Source organism: Emys orbicularis, chromosome 7 (assembly GCF_028017835.1).
Source record: "Emys orbicularis isolate rEmyOrb1 chromosome 7, rEmyOrb1.hap1, whole genome shotgun sequence".
Taxonomy (NCBI): Eukaryota; Metazoa; Chordata; order Testudines; family Emydidae; genus Emys; species Emys orbicularis.
Window position 1 is genome coordinate 87594919 of NC_088689.1, and position 23007 is coordinate 87617925.

Here is a 23007-nt window from a genome sequence, read left to right on the forward strand (position 1 = left end):
ACCGAGTCATAACACATTCATTTCTGACAAAGTGCAGTTTTAAATTTTGTACTTTGTAATGTACTTGTTCTGAATAATCAAGTTCTTTATAACATGAAACTTCACTATCAGCTCCTTCTGTTATAATTTAAGCAGTGGGGAGAGGCTGCTAGTATTTTGTGTGGATTACAGAATAGTATTACCAGGGCCGGCTCTGGCTTTTTTGCTGTCCCAAGCAAAACAAAAAACCAAAAAACAAACACCTGCAGCGTGGCCGGAGCCAGGGTTAAGGGGGACTCCCTGCACTGCAGATGTGCCCCGGCTAGCGGGGGGGGGAGGGGAAGGAAGCGGAGGGGAGAGAGAGAAGGGGGGCGGCCAGGACTTCAGCGGGGCGCTTGCCACGTGGCCCCGACTGCCGCGCCGCCTGCTGGGAGGGCTCCGCGCCGCTCCGGTCGGCGGGGAGGGAAGGACGCGGGCTGCCCTGCTGTGCTTGCTACAGACCTGGCACCGGCTGGGGCAGACGGAGCACGCAGCCCGCTCCCCTCCTCCGAGCCGCCGTCCCCTACAGGGCGGCCGGATAGGTGAACCAAAAAAAAAAAAAAAAAAAAAAAGCGGCCATGCTGCCCTAGGATTGGGCGGAATGCCGCCCCGTAGAATCTGCCACCCCAAGCAGGAGTTTGCTCGGCTGGTGCCTGGAGCCGGCGCGGAGCATTACAGTAACATTAAAGAGTTTAATAGCATTTTGTAAACAAAACATAGTCTTGGGTGAAGTAGTATCTTTTATTGGACCAACTTCTTTTGGTGATAGATAAGCTTTCAAGCTTACACAGAGCTCTTCTTCCTCGAAAGCTTGTCTCTTCCAGAAGTTGGTTGAATAAAAGGTAATTACCTCATCCACCTTGTCTCAATTAAATTACAATGTAAGTTATACATCAAATATTACTGGCAAGTAGCAAACTAATTTAGAAAAAAGATCCCTTGCCACTATGGCAAGTTTTAAAAATATGAGTCCTTTACACTAGGTGCAGACTGTCAGTGAGTCCAGATCAAGAACATTCTCTTTTCTTCTGCACAAAATTAGAGAGGCCAGTACACATTTTAGTCACATCACTAAGTATGGGAAACATGTATCAAAACAGTGTATCTGGATGAGCTCTGTTCTCTACTTTTATTTCTTAATATTTTTCTCCTTCTCTTTCATTTATTGTTTCCTTTGCTGGCTTTTTGCATTAATTCAAAAAATTCTCCTTTTTACAGACCAACACAGTGTTCTTGCCCTGTATTCTTGTCCCCTAGCTCTATTCTCTCATCTTCAGCACCAGATGCAGGGAGTTGAGCGTGGGAAATGAGAAAACAGCAAGTTACCTACCTCGTCAGCACCAACAAGTACCACACACATCAGCCTGGAAGTTTAGGAACCAGACGTGTTTTAAAAATAGAAAACTACTTGTTGAGGGGCATCTACTAGAATTTCAGCTCCCAGATTAATTTCTAATGTGTGGGAGGCAAAGAGTTTTAGTTTTTCAATGACAAAGTTTAGGATTGGTCACTGGAAGCAACATTTTTAAGTGCTGAAGCTCATTGCAATTCCTAATTACTAGAACAATAGCACCTGATTCACATCAGCCTCAGCTGATATCAAACATTAAGGGAGATCAAGCTTACTTCATTATGAGATAGAAACATCAGAAGATCCAATGAACACGTGGTTAATCAGGTCTCAAAGCCGTAGTCTTCAGCCAGTAAGGCATAAACAGACTAACTGCCACTTTTTTGCTGCTTCCTATCTTTTGTATGATCTTGGCAACAGGTGGGAAGTCATATAGGAAAGATGTTGCCAAGCTTCGTGAGAGGTCACTCACCATCTCACATGGTGCACCAAGAGGCCACAGAGGACTGCTGCTGTTTCCAGATGCCAAGTGGAAAAATTGAAACTGCATCTGGAAACTGAAATGAAGTGCCCTGTGGCCTATATGCCTTCCTACCTTTTCCACTGTCCCTGAGAGAGAAGAGAATATACAATAGAATCTTGATCTCCACAGCCAATGTGATAATGCAGAGGGGATTGCAGGAATTACTGGACAGATCTCATGTGTTCATTGATGCATGTCTGTGCGCGAGATCAGCATTCCCAGTATGATCCAACAAAACTGCATTTTCTTCCATGACACCATTTTTCCTTTATGGCCATCTTCATCTTCTATTAACATTCTGTTGAAAAGAGAACTTGTACCTGATAGCATTCACCCTAAGGCCAGGCCTATGACTGACTTCTCTGCCATTGTATGTTTGTGTTTATCATGAATCCAAGGTACTCCAATAACAATATCACAGTGTGCTGATTTTCAGGTCTCTCTGTACAAAGCCTTGATCAGTAAAATTGTCTAGGCAGTGATAAAAGTGAATTTTCTTCTTCCTTAAAGCTGGTATTAATACTATATTGATCATGGAAGAGACCTGGAAGCACTAGCCAGGAGAAGTGTTAATAATCAAAGTTAAACAAAACAGTGACATCCATATGCAAAAAGAAAGTTGTCTGTGGGGTAATGATCAAAGCTGAAAAACGGTGACATCCATATGCAGAAAGGAATAGTTGTCTCTGGGATGTAAAAATGGGAATTTCTTTCTACGGTGACTGGCAGAAGCCAGGATTGTAAATCTACTTTTCTGATGACTCTGAATAGCCTCAACGTCCCATAAAGGGGGGAGGGATAAAGGGGGGAGGGATAGCTCAGTGGTTTGAGCATTGGCCTGCTAAACCCAGGGTTGTGAGTTCAATCCTTGAGGGGGCCACTTAGGGATCTGGGGCAAAATCAGTACTTGGTCCTGCTAGTGAAGGCAGGGGGCTGGACTCGATGACCTTTCAAGGTCCCTTCCAGTTCTAGGAGATAGGATATCTCCATTAATTTATAATTTATAAAAAAAGTTTCCCAGTGTAGCAATAAGAGCTGGGGACTGATTTGCATGAGCATCTGATCTCAGTGATGAAGGCCCCATATACCTACATGAAAGATGTGTCCTATCTTTTTTCAGGAAGACACCCTTAAGCCCTGGGATTTCTAGTTGAGGGCTCATACTTGCAATACTGCCCACTCATGTTAGTACTGCTTGTGAAAGCATGTGAAGGCACTTAGTGTGTTTGTTGGAAGGGCCTATATAGTAAGGAGGCCATAGTTCGGGTAAAAATCTTTCCCATTTAGAAACAGTGACTCCCTGACAATATGGGAGAATAGTCACTTGCCTGCAAGCTAGATTTTCCCAGTCTTGCCTGACTCCTTCCCTGCTTGGGGGAGAGAGGCAGAGGCAACCCTGCCTGGGCTGTGGAGACTGTGCCTGTGGGTATATTCACACTGCAATGAAGATATGAGATTGCAGCTTGTACAGGCCCACCCAAGATTGATGTATCTAGATCAAAGCTAAGGGGCATAGTCGCTTGGATATGTACCCAGTCCTTGTAATCAGGAGGCTAGCCCCTGCTGCTGCCCCTGCTTCCATGGATACACTGCTATTGTTGTTCAAGCTAGCTTTGATCTAGCTAGATTGAAGCTAGCTCAGGTATGCCTACACAAGATGCAATCACACCTCCCAGCTGCAGAGCAGACATACTGTGCATCTCTTTTGGCCTCTCCAATCCAGCCTAGCTTCTTTCGTGCCCAGACTAGGCTGTGGGGGGAACTGTATTCTCCCCACAGAGCTGGCCAAGCTCCCCAACGAGACACTTGATTGGAGGGAGAGGGGTGAAGCAGGAGGCCAAGATCTTTCCTTTTGACAATGGTTTTCCCTAAACCTAACTTATCTTCTGATGCCTGCAAGGACAACAGCTGATGCAAATGCCTCCCAAGAAGCAGCAGCACTAACAGGACAGTCTTCCCAAAGGCAAATGCAACCCCAAGACACTGCTGGAAACTAGATGGACAAGTTATTGAGCCAAAATATTATTCAGAAATTTTAAATACAAAGTTGAAAGTTCTCTCAGAAAAGCTCTGCAGCAGAGAGATCTGGCTAGGACACTTGTCACTGTGGAGGCAGATAAAACCGAAGGGAGCTTCAATGGACACGACATTCCCCTGCTGCCAGTGAATGACAGATCTGGTTCTGTCCCCAAGCTGTAAGCAGGCTGAAGGAGCATACTCATGTATTTGGTGACCTTTGCACAATGAAGACTGATAAATAAGAAGGGGAAATTAAATATAAGGAATGCACTACATTCATTTTCAGAAGGGAAGTCACGATCCTTTGGATGCAGGTTCCATCAGGTATAAGTTACTTACTGAAGTCAAACTATTCCCATGCTGCCTGATGGAGAGGATCAGACTGGCTTCTTTCAACCATAACTCATATGAAGTTTGCTATAAGGGCTTAGGAATAGAGGGAGCAGGACAGAGGGGAATAAAGGAGGGGTGATTGACATTACAGTATCAGAGGTGGAAGCCAAACTTGACCAGCTAAATGGGACTAAATCGGGCGGACCGGATGATCCTAGATCTTCATCCTAGAATATTGAAGGAACTGGCACGAGAAATTGCAAGCCCCTTAGCGATAATTTTTAATGAATCTGTAAACTCGGGGGTGGTACCGTTGGACTGGAAAATAGCTAATGTGGTTCCTATTTTCAAGAAGGGGAAAAAAAGTGACCCGGGTAACTACAGGCCTGTTAGTTTAACTTCTGTAGTATGCAAGGTCTTGGAAAAAATTTTGAAGGAGAAAGTGGTTAAGAACCTTGAGGTGAATGGCAATTGGGACAAATTACAACATGGGTTTACGAAAGGCAGATCGTGCCAAACCAACCTGATCTCCTTCTTTGAGAAAGTAACAGACCTTCTAGATAAAGGAAATGCGGTGGATCTAATATACCTCGATTTTAGTAAAGCGTCTGATACTGTGCCGCATGAGGAATTATTGGTTAAATTAGAAAAGATGGGGATCGATATGAAAATCCAGAGGTGGATAAAGAACTGGTTAAAGGGGAGACTGCAGCGGGTAGCACTGAAAGGTGAACTGTCAGGTTGGAGGGAGGTCACCAGTGGGGTTCCTCAAGGTTCGGTTTTGGGTCCGATTTTATTTAATCTATTCATTACTGACCTCGGAACCGAATGTAGGAGTGGGCTGATAAAGTTTGCGGATGACACAAAGTTGGGAGGTATTGCCAATTCGGAGAAGGATCGGGATATTCTGCAGGAAGACTTGGATGACCTTGTAAATTGGAGTAATAATAATAGGATGAGATTTAATAGTGAGAAGTGTAAGGTGATGCATTTAGGGATGACTAACAAGAATTTTAGTTATAAGCTGGGGACGCATCGGTTGGAAGTGACGGAGGAGGAGAAGGACCTCGGAGTCCTGGTTGATCGCAGGATGACTATGAGTCGGCAATGTGACGTGGCTGTGAAAAAAGCTAATGCGATCTTGGGATGCGTTAGGCGAGGTATTTCTAGTAGGGACAAGGAGGTGCTGCTTCCGTTATACAAGGCGCTGGTGAGACCTCATTTGGAGTACTGTGTGCAGTTCTGGTCTCCTATGTTTAAAAAGGATGAACTCAAACTGGAACGGGTACAGAGAAGGGCCACTAGGATGATCCGAGGAATGGAAAACCTTTCCTATGAAAGGAGACTCGAGGAGCTCGGTTTGTTTAGCCTAACCAAAAGAAGGCTGAGGGGGGATATGATTGCTCTCTTTAAATATATCAAAGGGATAAATACCAAGGAGGGAGAGGAATTATTTCAGCTCAGTACTAATGTGGACACGAGAACAAATGGATATAAACTGGCCGTGGGGAAGTTTAGGCTTGAAATTAGACGAAGGTTTCGAACCGTCAGAGGGGTAAAATTTTGGAACAGCCTTCTGAGGGAAACGGTGGGGGCGAAAGACCTCTCTGACTTCAAGAGTAGGCTAGATAAGTTTATGGAGGGAATGGTTTGATGGGATAACGTGATTTTAGTCAATTAGGCATTAACGAGCCATCGCTGGTAAAATAAGGGTCCGGCTGTAGAATCTTGCCTGTATGCTCGGGGTTCTACTGATCGCCATATTTGGGGTCGGGAAGGAATTTTCCTCCAGGGTAGATTGGCAGAGGCCCTGGAGGTTTTTCGCCTTCCTCCGCAGCAGCATAGGGCAGGGGTCGCAGGCTGGAGGATTCTCTGCGACTTAATTTAAAGACTTCAAGGGAAAGTGGGTGGGTCAGCTTTTGTGGCCTGCATCATGTGGGAGGTCAGACTAGATGACCATATTGGTCCCTTCTGACCTTAAAGTCTATGAGTCTATAAATCAGTATGCCATAGGCAACCAAATAATGAGTTCAAACTCTACAAAACAGTTCTCTAGGATTAGGATATGATGAAACAAATAGCATATAAAATAGAGAATTTATTACCAACTTAAACACCTGAATAGCTGCATGTTGATCATTGGATCAGACACTGAAGTTACACAAAATAATGTTAACATCTTCAAATTAAATTTCATGCTCACACAAGAGCTGAGAATTCCAGTTATGTATAATGCAGCTAGAAAATTTACTCTCAACAACCAGAAGCAAGGAATTTACTTTCAACCAGTGTCAACTTCTTTCATGAAGATCAGCGAGGGTCCCTAAATTGGCCAATTTTGGTGCTCATTTTAGATAGTTTTGTCTGGCATATGCTAAAAATTAAACTGTTTACACTAGGTAGTATATGTATTCAGAATGGTTGGGCCACATTTTTAAGCTTGGGTGCCAAAAAATATCTGGGACCTAATTTTTAAAGGTGTAACCTTAGCTGTTCTCAAACAGCAGTTGTTTCTGCTCAGTACCACTGAAAAGCCAGGTCCAGGTACTTATTTAGATTTCAGTTTACAAAAAGGTACCTTTAAAATAGCAGTTCTATTTAGGTGCCTTTTGGCACCCAAGTTTGAAAATTTGGCCTGTAATTTGAGACCCCATTTACTTTTGAATGACTTAGTATTTTTCCTGATATTTTTGTTGTTCAATTTCAGTTTAAAGTCTTTTCTTTAAGAAATATTAGACATTTCAATAAATGAAAAAACAGATGACAGAGGAACAAGACATTTTGGGGGTAATCTGAATAGTGTTTATACGAACCCGCACATCAGCTAAGATTCCAAGTTTACCAATCTTTGACAAGAAATTCTGCTTTTCAACATTACGGGCCAAATTCTGCCTTCAATTAAATACATGGATCCCAAAGCCTCAAGAGGGATCTACACAGGCAAATTTTAGGGAAGATTTAGTTTGGTGTACAGAAAAGGGAGTAAAACAGCTGCTTTAAAAAGGATACCTCAAGCTTTCACACAAATGTTTTTTGAATCTTTAGCATTTAGAATAAGGTTTCTAAAGGTGTATGTAGTAAGACAATGAACGGGAAAAACGTACAGTAAAATAATGACTGTTCATCATTCCTCATGTATTCCCTTGAGTCTGACTATTAAAGTGCTTTCACATATTATACATTATATGCAAGTGATTATTCTTTCATTTTCCATGAGCTGAACATCTAGGATATAAAAAACATTCTACAAACTATTAATAATTAAAGACTTACCATATCCTCCAAGGACGTCTTTCATGCTTTGGTTCTCTGAAGCGTTTTACTAAAAGAAAATTAAAGACAATCAGTGATTCCCAATGTAAAAAATATATAAAAATTAAGAAGTAGATCAGCATATGGAGGTGTAATATTCAATACTATAAATTAAGTTCTTTATTCAGAAACATGCTTCAACATATCAAACTCTTAGGGACAGCCACATAAAGAGCAACTGGTTCACGGAGGATAGGTACATCAATGGCTACTATCCAAAATGGTCAGGGACGCAACCTCATGCGCTGCGTGTCCTAAACATCTGACTGCCAGAATCTGGGATTGGACGACAGGGAATGGATCACTCAATAATTGCCCTGTTCTGTTTATTCCCTTTGAAGCATCTGGAACTGTCCACTCTAAAACGACAGGATATGGGCTAGAAAGACCAATGGTCTGACCCAGAATGGCTATTCTTATGTTCTAAGCAACTGACTTCTTTTTTCAGTTGCAAGGTTTTCTCTACTTTGATAATCAACTATTACAGATTTTTGTTTATTATGTGCAATTACTTATTTTCATCATCCTGGTGTCCTTAGCTGCTACGGTCATTCATCCAGCAAATAATAATCCTTAATCTAAGGTAGCTTGGCTGGTTCAGGAAAACACAAAACTTATTGCAGTTGACTTCTTCTGCTCCTTGCTACTTTGAAATATATAAGTAAATGTATGCAGTATAAAGCATAGCTGTGCGGAACAAAGTTTTTAGACTGACAAGACTAGAAACTGAAAGTATAAGAATTAGTATAATTTACAAGGCAAAGGCAGTCTACTCATTGCTTGACAAAATGTACTACTTTTATGGCTGGATAGTTTTAATGATCTTTGTGTAGCTTGCGTTACTCAAAATTGAAGCAAAAAGCAAAATGTTCTTTCACATCAGACAAGTCCGACACAACAGAGAGCATTTTAGTGCCATTTACTGCCTACTTACAAAAAATCAAGTATTGAGTGCTGCCAATTATATAAGCCTACAAAAATAAACACTAAGGTAAATTGTTCACCCGTTCCACAATGTAATGCAATCAATCAGTGATCTTCTGCTGTAACCTTGAGTTACTAATTTGTTATGTGTGTCTAGATCAGTGTTTCTCAAATGCAGCCATCAAGGGCATTTCTTGCAACCACAGCCTCCTGGGCAGTGATGAGAGTGCAAAGCAGTGGTCTCTCTCTCAGGGCCACCAGCAGGGGTTGGACCCTTCCTCCCCCACCTCCCCCGAGAAACATATGCTGGAGGAGCAGGCAGCTAGTGAGTTCCCCACCTTCCTGGGGATGGCAGAGTTGGGCTCCAGCCCTGGAGTAGCGGGCAGCAGGCTCTGGCCACGGAGCTGCAACCCCCGGCTGAGGGGCTCACCTCCCCCCCATTGCCCTTGGACCCTGCCAGCCCATCATGCATTCCCCCCATTCTCTACTTCCCCCTACCGACCTTCCCATCCAAGGCTTAATTTGTCCCCAGGCTTGCCATGACTAAGTCAGTCTGCTGCCATGAAAAGTGATATTTATATGTTTGTTAATATAACTTTTCACAGCAGCAGACTTACTAGCTAGCAAGTCTTTTAAAAAAAGCAAAAGAAACAATAACAAAAAAGACAAGAACCTGCAGAGCACCTTATTTGCGTTTCTATTCTGTTTATGTCCAGTAAAAAATAGAGGCAACTGTACATTATTCTTCTTATTGAGTCTGCAAAAAGATTTAATAAATTACAATGATTTGAACATGTGTATTTGCATATTTATTTGTTTTTCCTAAAGTTAAGTATTTTAAGAAAAATTGTCCGCGCGGCCACCAGCAAGAGTTGGTGGCCGCACTTTGAGGCCACCAAAATTTTTGTTGTGAGAACCCCTGGTTCTAGATACTACAGATGTCCGAGACAGATGCAGCACACCCAGCCGCAGTGAATGATGGGGTGGGTGGAGAAAAGAAGGAATTAGTTAAGCTTTGTTACTTAGAGAGATCCATTGGGGTGAAGGAAAGGGGGAGAAAATGGAGGAGGCTGGAAGATAATGGATCATTTTAGTTGGATTTAAAGACAGTCAGTCACTCTGTTAGCTAATAAAGCAGAAAATAGCAAGTTAACACATTAAGGGTAAACTCTCAGATAAAGCAAGGAAATTCTGGTTTAGTCTACCATAGTGCAAGATTCACCTCATAAATAGGACTCCCACATGGAGACCTTATGTATTGCAATACTTAGATACAATAGGGTTATGCAAAGATGCCATCAATATCCTGGCCAGCCAGACTGCTATTGCAGGTTAAGGTCTAGGAATCAAACAAGCCTAATGCATGTAAATATTGGAAACACTTCACATTTCATTTTTAAAATGAAACTATACTAGTGTATATTTAGTAGTACGCTATGGATTTAAATTAGAACTAAAATACAAATGACCTTGCTTTGTTATGTTTGTTCGCATAACTCATTCACAAATTTCATTTGCACTGCGTCTCTGGAAAATGAGGGAGGTGTTTAAAAAAAAGAAAAAGAAATACTGATGTCTCTCAGGTTATCTGTTTAATATTAACCTGCCTACATGCCAGGAGTTAAATTAAAGGAGGCTACAGAGGGGGGAACCCACAGGTCTCCCTTTTAGGGCCACCTCTGGTATAAATCTTCAAATACGGTAAGAGAACATCACTGGGAGATGCTACTTTCAGGTGCCAGTAAACTTAGCAGGATTTGTTTTGCCAAGGCTGAGACCATAAAAGACCCTAAACAGCTAAAATGGTTCCCCTGGTAGAAAAGGAGGAGGAACTGGTCACCGGGATATGAGGCTGACATACAGACTAGGAGAGAAATGGGAGCTGCATGCAGGCAGTCTTTAAGCAGGGCCTCAGCATCTAGTCCTAAAGGGATAGGTAAGAGCCATTCAGTTAGGCCACAGTTATTTTTAGCCTTTCCTCTGTGTGCTTTGTACCTCTGAGGAATGAATAAGTAAGGCTACGATTCTGTCATGGATTCAGTGACTTTTCAGAACCTCTGCAACTTCTTCTGGGTCAGCCCCAGGGCCACTGGAACAGCTGACCAACAGCCAGCCCCAGGGCTACTGGAACAGCGGTTGGGGTTGGATCAGCACCCCCAGAGGCTGGAGCAGCAGCAAGCCCCCTCACTCCTCAGGTATTTTTAGTAAGTCAAGGACAGGTTGCGTGGTTCTGTGAATTTTTGTTCATTGTCCGCAACCTGTCCCTGACTTTTACTAAAAATACCCATGACAGAAGAAGAAAAAATAGTTACCTCCATTTTCGTAACTGTTGTTCTTTGAGATGTGTTGCTCATGTCCATTCCATTCTAGGTGTGCGCGCACCCACGTGCACAGTTGTCGGAGATTTTTGCCTTAGCGGTATCCATAGGATCAGTTGTTGCGGCCCCCTGAGTGCCGTGCTCATGGGCTGGCATATTAGGTGCCTCCGACCCTATGCCTTCTCAGTTCCTTCTTGCTGGCAACTCCGACAGAGGGGTAAGGAGGGTGGGTAATGGAATGGGCATGAGCAACACATCTCGAAGAACAACAGTTAGAAAAAGGTAGGTAACTGTTTTTTCTTCGAGTGCTTGCTCATGTCGATTCCATTATAGATGACTCACAAGCAGTATCCTCGGAGGGGGGCTTGGAGGTCATAGTCTAACGGCTTGCAGCACTGCTCTACCAAAGCCAGCATCGTCCTGGGTCTGCTGGGTAAGTGCGTAATGGGACATAAACCGTGCGGACAGACTACCAGGTGGCCACCCTATAGATGTCCTGGATATGCACCTGGACTTGGAAAGCTGCCGAAGAGGCTTTCGCCCTGGTTGAGTGGGCAGTTACAATTGCTGGGGGTGGCACTTTTGCCTGATCCAAGCAGCAGTGAATGCAGGCAGTGATCCAAGAAGAAATTCTTTGAGCGGACACCAGACAACTTTTCATCCTGTCGGCCACTGCAACGAACAACTGTGTCAACTTCCGGAATGGCTTGGTCCTTTCAATGTAGAAGGCTAGTGCTCTCCTAATATCTAGGGGATGCAACCTATCTTATGCAGCTTTGGGGAAAAGAGACAGGTAAGAAAAATGTCCTCGCCCATTTGAAACTGAGAGACCACCCTGGGCAGGAAAAATGGGTGTGGCTGCAGCTGGACCTTGTCTTTGTAAAAGACCGCATAGGGCAGTTCTGAAGTAAGCGCCCTAATCTCAGAGACCCGGTGCGTGGATGTTATTGCAACCAGGAAAGCCACCTTCCAGGAAAGGAGGAGGAGAGAGCAGGAAACCAGAGATTCGAAGGGGGGTCCCATGAGTTATGACGGCACAAGATTCAGGCCCCATGGAGGAACAGGGTCCCTGATGTGCAGGTAGAGGCCCTTGAGGACCTGGCAGTCATGTCCTGGGTGAAAACCAACTTACCCTCGAGAAGCGGATGGAAGGCCGAGAAAGCAGCCAAGTGGCCCTTGATAAATGAAAGGGACAGGCCTTGGAGCTTGAGATGCAGAAGGTAGTCCAGGATTAACTGCAGCGAGGCCTGCTCAGGCCGAATGCCATTATCCAAGGTCCAACAAGTGAACCGCTTCCATTTGGCCAGGTAGGTCCGCTCTGGTGGAGGGCTTTCTGCTGCCCAACAGGATCTGCTGGACAGCGGCCGAGCACTCCTGCTCCCCCACATTTAACCATGCAGTGCCAAGCCGTCAGGGGCAGCGCCGCCAGGTTCGGATGCAGAAGACTGCCGTGGTTTTGGGACAGCAGGTCTGGGCTAAGTGATAGCTGTAACGGAGCAGCCACTGACAGGTCCAGCACCAGGCCGAACCAGTGCTGGCGCAGCCAAGCCAGCAGTATGAAGATTACCTTCACCCTGCCTTGCTTGATCTTCATGAGGACTCTGTGAATTAGTGGCACTGGGGGGGAAGGCGTACAACAGAGCTCCCAACCATGGGAGCAGAAAAAAGTGTCTGACAGCGAGCCTCTTTTGATTCCCCGAATCAAGCATTTCCTGTTTTGCCTGGATGCGAACAGGTCCACCTGGGGAATCTCCCACCTCTGGAAGATGATGCTGACCATTTCTGGATGGAGGGACCACTCATTGCGAGATGAGAAGGTCCTGCTGAGGCAATCTGCCAAAGCGTTCCTGGCCCCAGCTAGGTGTGCAGCTATGAGATGGATGTCGTGTTGTATACAGAAGTTCCAGAGCCTGAGGGCTCCCTAGCAAAGGGCAGACGATATGGCTCTGCCTTGCTTGTTGATATAGTACATAGCTGCTGTGTTGTCCGTCAGGACCTGGACCACCCTGCTTTTTATGCGAGGTAGGAAGGCTTGGCAGGCCAGGCAAACCGCTCTGAGCTCCCTGATGTTGATGTGTAGGAAGCGGTGCTGGCGGGCCCATCAACTTTGACTGCTTCTTCAGCGCCGGCGAGGAGGAATGGTGCTGGGCGGATTCCGGAGGTATGCTGCACGCCAATGCCAAAGTGCCGGGCATGGAGTCCAACCGAGAGGGCTCTAAGGCAGGATGAAGCGCAGCCTCCATAAGGAGGGCCCTCAAGCGAATAACCCGTTCCTTTTCAGTTCAAGGGCGAAAGTTTTTGCAGATTCTGCATTTGTCCTTTCTGTGGGACTCCCCCAAACACTTTAAACAGCTATCGTGGGGGTCGCTAATAGACATTAGCTGGCTGTATGATGAGCATGGCTTAAAGACTAGGGAACATGGCATGCCCCGCTCCGAGGTGAAGTCCCAGCTGGGACTCTAACTCTCAGACTACTACTCTAACACTTAACTTAATAGTCTAACTAAGTACCCAACAACTAAAAACAAAGGAGACAGAACAATGGACTGTAAGAACGGCTAACACTCTTGTGTTGCAAGACAAGGCGCTCCAACCAACCATCACGGTAAGAAGGAACTGAGAGGGTGAAGCATCGTCAGTGCCTAATATACCAGCGCATGAGCGCGACACTCAAGGGGGTGCCACAGTCGACCCTACAGATACCGCTAAGGCAAAAATCTCTGACAACTGTGCACAGGGGCACTCTCACACCTAGAATTGAATCAACATGAGTAAGCACTCAAAGAAGAATTTAACCTTATGAATAAGTAATGCTTTGTTTTGAAGGCAGTTTGTGTACCTGCAAATGCATGCTGCCAGGGGCTCCTGAAGGGAAACTCTTGCAGGTGCCAAAACCAAATTGGACCTGTGTCATTAACATGGTTGGGAATGAGGCTGCAGCCCAGAGATCATAGTCTGATTATAGTCAGTAAGTACCTTCATGAGGAGGAAATACTGGGTGCTAAAGGGCTCTTCAATCTAGCCGAGAAAAGCATAGCGAGAACCAGTGGCTGGAAACTGAAGGCAGACAAAGTCAAATTAGAAATAAAGCACAACTTTTTAAGTGAGGACAATTATCGATTGGAACAAACTATCAAGGGAAGTGATGGATTCTCCATATCTTAAGGTCTTTAAATCAAAACTCAATGCTTTTCTGGAAAGTATGCATCAGTCAGATTCAAGTTCAGCTGTCATTTAGCTGTAGGTCAGACAGTACGTCAGTATGTTGAAATAGGTTGCCATTTCTAAAGCCTAGAGAAACAAGGTTAATCAAACAATAATGCATGCAGATCTTTTCCATACTTATATAGCTTAGGAACCATTGAAAGAGTACTGGTTTATGATCCAACTATATACACCTCATATAAAAGGCAATTTTCCATACGTTAAGAACCACCAAGATGCTCAAGGTTGCAATCTCGTCTTTGAAATAACTTCAAAATATAGTTTCTAGAGGTGAAAAGTCAGGATTTCATACTTGGATTAAAACTAGCAATTTGCTATCCTACTTTCAGAATTTTTACAACTTGTCACAGCAGAGCACTAAACTATATTTGACCTCCCTGTAATATCACCATTAAGTTAAGAATTGACAACAAAAAATGGCAGAAGGTAAAGTTTTAAGAACAAGGTGTGCTAGTACAGAGCCAGCATTAATGTAAAACACTTGTTAAAAAGTGACATTCATCTAGGTTAACCAGTATGCTGTTAATGAAAAAATCTTTTCAGAGCTATAATGGATTATGAAATCCAGTGTCCCTTTTGTGAAATACCAGAAAGCCACAGCTAAAATAACTGAGCTTGGAATATAAGAAACAACTTATTCTGAAGTTTGAAGAAAATGATTCCTTTTCTGCAAACAAGAGGTAGAAATTATACTGATAACGACTCATTTTGAAAACACTGTCCAACATTAGTTTGTGATCCATTATTTTCATTATGGATTTTTAAGCACTGTGAACTCATTTGTGTTGGGTAAAGCATCCAAAAGGAATCAGTCCCAAAGTGAGTATTTAAAGATTTGATAAACATTTATTTGAGTTATATCAGCATCTTATCTGAGAGCAAAGACTACAAGATAAGCATACTCCCGTTTGGTCACTTTCTTTTGAAAAATGTACCATTTCATTTGAGGCAATATGTATCACAGTGAAAAAGCTTACTTTGAAAACTTCTAGAGATTTAGCTTGTGGATTCACGTGTGGTGTACAGTATATTAAGTCACTGATTCACACAGTAAGAATTCTGGCCACAGATCTACTGCGGCAATCTAAATACTATTAATTTTAAAGTCTGCTAAACCGCTTAATCCATAATGGCTCATTTGGAGCCCAAGTGACCTGAGATTGGACATCTCAGACTCAGACTTCAAGGACAGAAGGGACTATCATGATCATCTAATCTGACCTCCTGCACATGGCAGGCCACACAACCCCACCCACCCAACTCCTGTAACAGGCCCATAACTTCTAGCTGTGTTACTGAAGTCCTTAAATATTGATTTAAAAACCTCAAGTTACAGAGAATCCACCATTTACTCTAGTTTAAACCTGCAAGTGACCTGTACCCTAAACTGCAGAGGAAAGTGAAAACCCCCCAGAGGGTCTGTCAATATGATCTGGGAGAAAAGTCCTTCTGACCCCAAACATGATGATTAGCTAGACCCTAAGCATGTGGGTGAGACCCACCAGACACATACCTGGGAAACAATTCTCTCTAGTATCTCAGAGTCCTCCCCATTTAGCATCCCATCTCCAGCCATTGGAGATATTTGCTAATAGCAGTTGTGGATTGGGCATATGCCATTGTAAGCAATCTCATCAGACCTTCCCCTCTATAAATTTATATCAAGCTCACTCTTGAAACAAGTTAGATTTTTCGCTCCTACTATTCCCTGTTGAAAATTGTTCCAGAATTTCACTTCTCTGATGGTTAAAAACCTTTGCCTAATTTCAAGCCTAAACTTATCGATGGCCAGTTTATAACCATCTGTTCTTGTGCCAGCATGGACCCTTAACTTAAAGAATTCCCCTCCCTTCCTAGTGTCTATCCCTCTGACATATTTATAGAGAGCAATCATACCTCAACTTGGCCTTCATTTTGTTAAGCTAAACAAGCTAAGCTCCTTAAGCCTCCTCTCATGAGTAGGTTCTCCATTCCTCTGATCATCCTAGTAGCCCTTCTCTGTACCTGGTCCAGTTTGAATTAATCTCTCTTAAACATGGGAAGTCAGAACTGCAAACAGTATGCTGGATGAGGTCTCACCAGTGCCTTGCACAATGGTAACATCACTTCACTATCTCTACTGCAAATACCTTGCTTGAGGCATCCTAGGATTGCATTAGCCTTTTTCATGGCCATATCAAATTTGTGGCTCAGTCATTTTGTGATTGACCCATTCACCCAGGTGTCTCTCCTCCGTTGCTTCCAGTTGGTAATGCATGACTTTGCACTCTGCACTATTAAATTTCATCCCATTTCTATTACTCCAGTTTTCACTGGTTATCAAATCTTCTTATATGATATTCCGGTCCTCTTCCATATTGCCAATACCTCCCAACTTTGTCTCATCTGAAAATTTTATTGTGCCAAAGGCATTAATGAAAATGGCCAAGGGCATTAATGAAAATAAGAGTGGCCCAAGACCAATCTGACAGTCCACCTTTCGGCATCACCCACTGCAGTCTCCTCTTTAACTTCTTCCTTCCCCATCTTTCAATTTCCATATTAATTCCCATCTTCTCCAGTTGAACTAAATTTTCCTGCCACTGTCCTAAAGCCCCTCAGTACTCTTATTAAAAGCTGAGGCAAAGTATTCGTTTAGGTGTTGGGCTTCTTGTTTACAATGTCACCTTGTTTACATGCATCTGACGAAGTGGGCATTCACCCACGAAAGCTTATGCTTCAATACATCTGTTAGTCTTAAAAGTGCCACAGGACTCTCTGTTGCTTTTTACAGATCCAGACTAACATGGCTACCCCTCTGATAAATGTCACCTTGTGCTCCATCACTTGGCAAAGTAACGCTTTCCTCTCAGTAAAATTACTACCACCAATTGATTCTTCTCACTATCTCTACAAGAAAAGCAGTAACAAAAGCAGGCACTGCCAGCAAACGGGTAAAGAGGTAGTTTGCCATTGCATTCCCTTATCCAGTTTACTTCTTTAGGTAGACTTAGATAATCCAATTTTCCCACAGTTTCTATGCGCCCACAATAACTTAAATCAGTGCACAGGAGAAGGAGGAAGAGAAAGGACAACAGAAACATGAACACTAATTCCAGACACAAAGTGTAAAATATGACCTGCCAGTAACTGCTGAATAGTATTAACGCCCTGACCCTTTGTGAGTTGAAGTATTTAATTCAGAGAATTCACATTTTTTCACTTCATGAAAATAGATCGGTTGAACTCCTGTTACTGAAAGGAAGGAAACTTTTGTTTCTAGTCTCAGAACAGTATTTTGATTCTGTAGCATTCTTATGAATGCAGTGCACATATACAATCCTGCCTTTAAGATACTAGTTACCCTATGTTGACAAAACCTGAAAACATATGCTTTTCTAGAGCGAACAAAACACTTAAGGTATGTCTACACTACGAGAGTAGTTCGATTTTACTTAAAGCGAATTTGTGGAACCGATATTACAAAGTCGAACGTGTGTATCCACACTAAGGACAGTAATTCGACTTTGTGAGTCCACACTAACGGGGCAAGCGTCGACATTGGAAGCGGTGCACTGTGGGCAGCTATCCCACAGTTCCCGCAGTCCCCGCTGCCCATTGGAATTCTGGGTCGAGCCCCCAATGCCTGCTGGGGCCAAAAATGTGTCGAGGGTGGTTTTGGGTAACTTGTCATTAAACTCTCACTCCCGCCCTCCCTCCGTGAAAGCGCCGGCGGGCAATCAGTTCGCGCTTTTTTCTGGTGATTGACAGCGCGGACGCCACAGCACTGCGAGCATGGAGCCCACTGCGATCATCACTGCAGTTATGGCCGTTGTCAACACCTCACACCTTATCATCCACCTTTTTCAGAGGCAGATGCTGAGAAATCGGGCAAGGAGGCTACGGCAGCGCGGTGAGGACATTAAGTCTGAGAGGGGCACAGACCTCTCACAAAGCACGGGACCCTGCGCCGTGGACATCATGGTGGCAATGGGTCATGTTGATGCTGTGGAACGGCGATTCTGGGCCCGGGAAACAAGCACGGACTGGTGGGACCGCAGAGTGCTGCAGGTCTGGGATGAATCACAGTGGCTGCGAAACTTTCGGATGCGTAAGGGAACTTTCCTGGAACTTTGTGAGTTGCTGTCCCCTGCCCTGAAGGGCAAGGACACCCGGATGTGAGCAGCCCTGACTGTCCAGAAGCGAGTGGCCATAGCCCTCTGGAAGCTTGCAACGCCAGACAGCTACCGGTCAGTCGCGAATCACTTTGGAGTGGGCAAATCTACCGTTGGCGTTGCTGTGATGCAAGTAGCCAACGCAATCGTTGAGCTACTGCTCTCAAAGGTAGTGACCCTGGGAAACGTGCAGGTGATCATAGATGGCTTCGCTGCGATGGGATTCCCAAACTGTGGTGGGGCTATAGATGGAACTCAGATCCCTATCCTGGGACCGGACCACCAGGCCAGCCAGTACATTAACCGAAAGGGCTACTTTTCAATGGTGCTGCAAGCACTGGTGGACCATAGGGGACGTTTTACCAACATCAACGTCGGATGGTCGGGCAAGGTTCATGATGCTCGCGTTTTCAGGAACTCTGGTCTGTTTAGACGGCTGCAGGAAGGTATTTACTTCCCGGACCACAAAATAACTGTTGGGGATGTGGAGATGCCTATTGTCATCCTCGGGGACCTAGCCTACCCGCTAATGCCCTGGCTCATGAAGCCCTATACAGGCGCCCTGGACAGTGAAAAAGAACTCTTCAACTACCGGCTGAGCAAGTGCAGAATGGTGGTGGAGTGTGCTTTTGGACGTCTGAAGGGGAGATGGAGAAGCTTACTGACTCGCTCTGATCTCAGCGAAACCAATATCCCCATTGTTATTGCAGCTTGCTGTGTGCTCCACAATCTCTGTGAGAGCAAGGGGGAGACGTTTATGGCGGGGTGGGAGGTTGAGGCAAATCGCCTGGCTGCTGATTACGCCCAGCCAGACAGCCAGGCGATTAGAAGAGCCCAGCGGGATGCGCTGTGCATCCGGGAAGCTTTGAAAGCTAGGTTCCAGAGTGAGCAGGGTAACCTGTGACTATTAAGTTTGTTTAAACAGAAGCTGAACCTGCCCCCGTTTCTTTACCCAGTTAATGTTGACTATCCTCTCCAGTTACCAACCCCCTTCCCCTCCTTCCAACACACCTTTAACAATAAAATAAATGAAACTTTGTTCATTAACACCGTTTTCTTTATTAAGGATTTCGTGGTAAAATGTTGAAACTGGGACGCAGACTGTGGTGGGGAGCGGGTGTAGTGATGGAAAGGACGCTTCTAAACTCGAGGAATGACAGGCTCCTACTCCTAGAGCTGTCCGCAGTGGTGGACTGGTTGTTTCAACAGAGCCTGCCACCCCTCCTTTTCGGGACTCTGTGTGTGGGGGCTATGTGACTTTGTGGCAGGGGAGGGCGGTTACAGATCCCCTGCTGCGTGGCTCTGTCATCCAGGCTAAGGACCGCTGCATAAGATCTGTAACTGCCCTCCCTTTCCTGGGTCAGACTTCTAAAGAGTTTCCACCACCTCTTTTTGGCCAGGAGAGGGCTCTAGGTCTACTCTTCCACCTGGGGAGGGGATCATTGATCAGCTGAGAGGGTTAGCTACGTATAGTAAAATAAACCACTAAAAGTGCATACATAAAGAATAAAAAAACCAGTTTCCCTCAGAGATATGTTTGTGTCAATTTTTGTTCTTTAATGTCCACTTGGCATTTGGGAACAAATGAGAAAAGGGAGGTAGATACACTAGTGACATTGCTTTTCCTGCCTTTAAAGGCTCTGTTATGGTAAAGCCACTTAGTGGACATTGTTAATTAAAAAGGTGTTCCTGAAACAAAACATTCTTTAATTTCAATGCTTTTTATACAATGAAAACTTTGACCCCGTTACAGATGAATAGTAGAGTAACAGCCATTGCCTGGAGGTGATGCCTCCACCACACATACTTCTACTGTAAGAGCAAAGCATGATCCACTCATGTAATGCTGGGTTATGTTCTTCTGAATACTGAAAACATTGTTATAGTAGTTGAGCAGTTGGCTAAACAATGTAAGAATGCCTAACAGTCTACCATCAATATGTTTTATTGCACTATTAGGAAATTTTCTAGGGAGACTAAGGCCTGGTCTACACTAGGAGGTTATGTCGAATTTAGCAGTGTTAACTCGAATTAACCCTGCACCCGTCCACACAACGAAGCTATTTATTTCGACCTAGAGGTCTCTTTAAATCGATTTCTGTACTCCTCCCCGACGAGGGGAGTAGCGCTAAATTCGACATGGCCATGTCGAATTAGGGTAGGTGTGGATGGAATTTGACACTAATAGCTCCGGGAGGTATCCCACAGTGCACCACTCTGTTCACGCTCTGGACAGCAGTCCGAGCTCGGATACTCTGACCAGCCACACAGGAAAAGCCCCGGGAAAATTTGAATTCCTTTTCCTGTCTGGCCAGTTTGAATCTCATTTCCTGTTTGGACATCGTGGCGAGCTCAGCAGCACTGGCAACGATGCAGAGCTCTCCAGCAGAGGTGACCATGCAATCGCAGAATAGAAAGAGGGCCCCAGCATGGACTGATCGGGAAGTCTTGGATCTGATCGCTGTGTGGGGCGATGAGTCCGTGCTTTCGGAGCTGCGATCGAAAAAACGGAATGCAAAGATCTACGAGAAGATCTCAAAAGCCATGACGGAGAGAGGATACAGCCGGGATGCAACGCAGTGCCACGTGAAAATCAAGGAGCTGAGACAAGGGTACCAGAAGACCAAAGAGTCAAACGGACGCTCCGGATCCCAGTCCCAGACATGCTGTTTCTACGAGGCACTGCATTCCATTCTAGGTGCGGCCGCCACCACTACCCCACCACTGCCCGTGGACTCTGACGATGGGGCATTGTCAACGGCCACTTCCTCGGAGATGTTCGCGGACAGGAAAGATGAGGAGGACGAGGCAGTCGACAGCACTTTCAATGCTGATTTCCCTGACAGCCAGGATCTCTTCATCACCCTCACGGAGATCCCCTCCCAACCCTCCCGGACCGTGAATCAGGGGAAGGATCAGTAGGTAAGTGTTTTAAACATTTATTTTGAACAGAATAGGAATGGTATCTTAATGGGTTTTTCATGATTAGTTTGCCCTAGGCGCTTTAGTTTTTAGTCCTTGCCAGTGCAGCTACTGGAAAATTCTGTCAATATGTCCGGGGATAGAGCAGAAATCCTCCTGGGACATCTCCACGAAGGTCTCCTGGAGGTATTGTGAAAGTCTTTGCATCAGGTTCCTGGGGAGAGCGGCCTTATTGCGTCCTCCATGGTAGGAAACTTTTCCGCGCCAGGCTAGCAGCAAGTACTCCGGGATCATTGCCTCACAAAGCATGGCGGCATACGGCCCTGGTGCTTGCTGGCATTCACGCAGCATGCGGTCTTTCTCTGTCTCCGAAATCCTCATCAGAGTGATATCACTCATGGTGGCCTGCTTTGAATTAGGGGAATGTTAGTATTGGGACTGATTGCCTGTTCCTTTACATAACTGTAACCGGCCGTTTACAGCCACGCGGTGGAGGCGTGACAGGGGCAGCATGCAGGGATCTTTCCCGGGGACAGCCGCAGAGTTAATGCTGGCCGGATTGCCGGCAGCAGGAACTGGCCAACGCTAGGAGCATTGCTTGGAACATGAAAGGAGGGCACTGCTATAAATTAAGCTTTAAGCAGCCAAAAGTCTACGGCTTAACATGTCCGCCTGCTAGCCGAATTCCGTTGTCTGGCCCCACTTGTGTGATCTGCACAGCAAGACCCCAGGCACTCAATGGGAAGGCCGAAAATTCAACCTTGTCCTGAGTGCGCAAGTGATAGGTGCTGTGCATGGTCTTGTTCACAGAGAAAGACTATATTCATTGTTCGCAAAACTGTATCTTTCTGAGGAATTCACTCCCTTTTTCCCATCCCACAGCTGCGAGTGTCTCCCGAGCTACCCCGGCATCCCCTTCCCAGAGGCTGGCGCAGATCAGGCGACGAAAGAGAAGGACACGGGATGAGATGTTCTCAGAACTTACGGGCTGCTCCCGAGCCGAGGCGGCACAGCAGACCCAGTGGAGGGAGAACATGTCGCAATACCAGCGATCACACAGCGAACGGGAGGACAGGTGGCGGCAGGAAGACCAGCAGGCGACAAACGCTGCTTGGACTAATGAGGGAGCAAACGGACACGCTCCGGTGCCTTGTAGATGTTCTGCAGGACTGGAGGCAGGAGGACAGAGCCCCGCTGCATTCTATCTCTAACCGCCCTCCCCCGCCACAAAGTCCCATCCCTCCCTCACCCAAAGTCCCAAGAAGGAGGGGCGGCAGGGGCCGTGAAAACAGTCACTCCACCCCTGCAGACTGCTCAAATTGCAGAAGGCTCTCATTCCCAAAGATTTGATACGTCCTTTCCTTCCCTCCAAATGCACCTCACCCAAGCCCCCGTCCCAGTTTCATCCCCTAACTGTGTAGTTGTTAATAAAAAATACGTTTCTGTTAATTACTGTTTCCGTCATGTTCTTTTAAAGGACAGTGTGTTTGAAGAGGGGGAAAGGGGTTGTTAATTGGAGAGGACAGTCACCTTTACCAGGGTACAGACAAGGGGGCAGGTTCAGCAGAAGGTCACACACACATTGCAGTCACTAGGCACCCTGGTCAGTCTGGGAGGTGGTTTTCCTGTTCTATGTGGGGGGGCTATGTGAGTTTCTGGTGGGGGAGGGCGGTTACAGATCTTATGCAGCGGTCCTTAGCCTGGATGACAGAGCCACGCAGCAGGGGATCTGTAATCGCCCTCCCCCGCCACAAAGTCACATAGCCCCCACACACAGAGTCCCGAAAAGGAGGGGTGGCAGGCTCCGTTGAAACAACCAGTCCACCACTGCGGACAGCTCTAGGAGCAGGAGCCTGTCATTCCTCGAGTTTAGAAGCGTCCTTTCCATCACTACACCCGCTCCCCACC

At 45.4% G+C, this 23007-nt stretch overlaps 1 protein-coding gene across 1 annotated transcript in view; it reads right to left on the reverse strand.

Annotated features, from left to right (window-relative positions):
* The window catches only part of STIMATE (STIM activating enhancer), a 102068-nt gene that overhangs the window by 32610 nt on the left and 46451 nt on the right, over nt 1-23007 (reverse strand). Inside the window, exon 2 of the mRNA XM_065407930.1 lies at nt 7518-7566. Within this exon, the coding sequence (XP_065264002.1) occupies nt 7518-7566 (49 nt within the window). The remainder of the gene's footprint in view (nt 1-7517; nt 7567-23007) is intronic.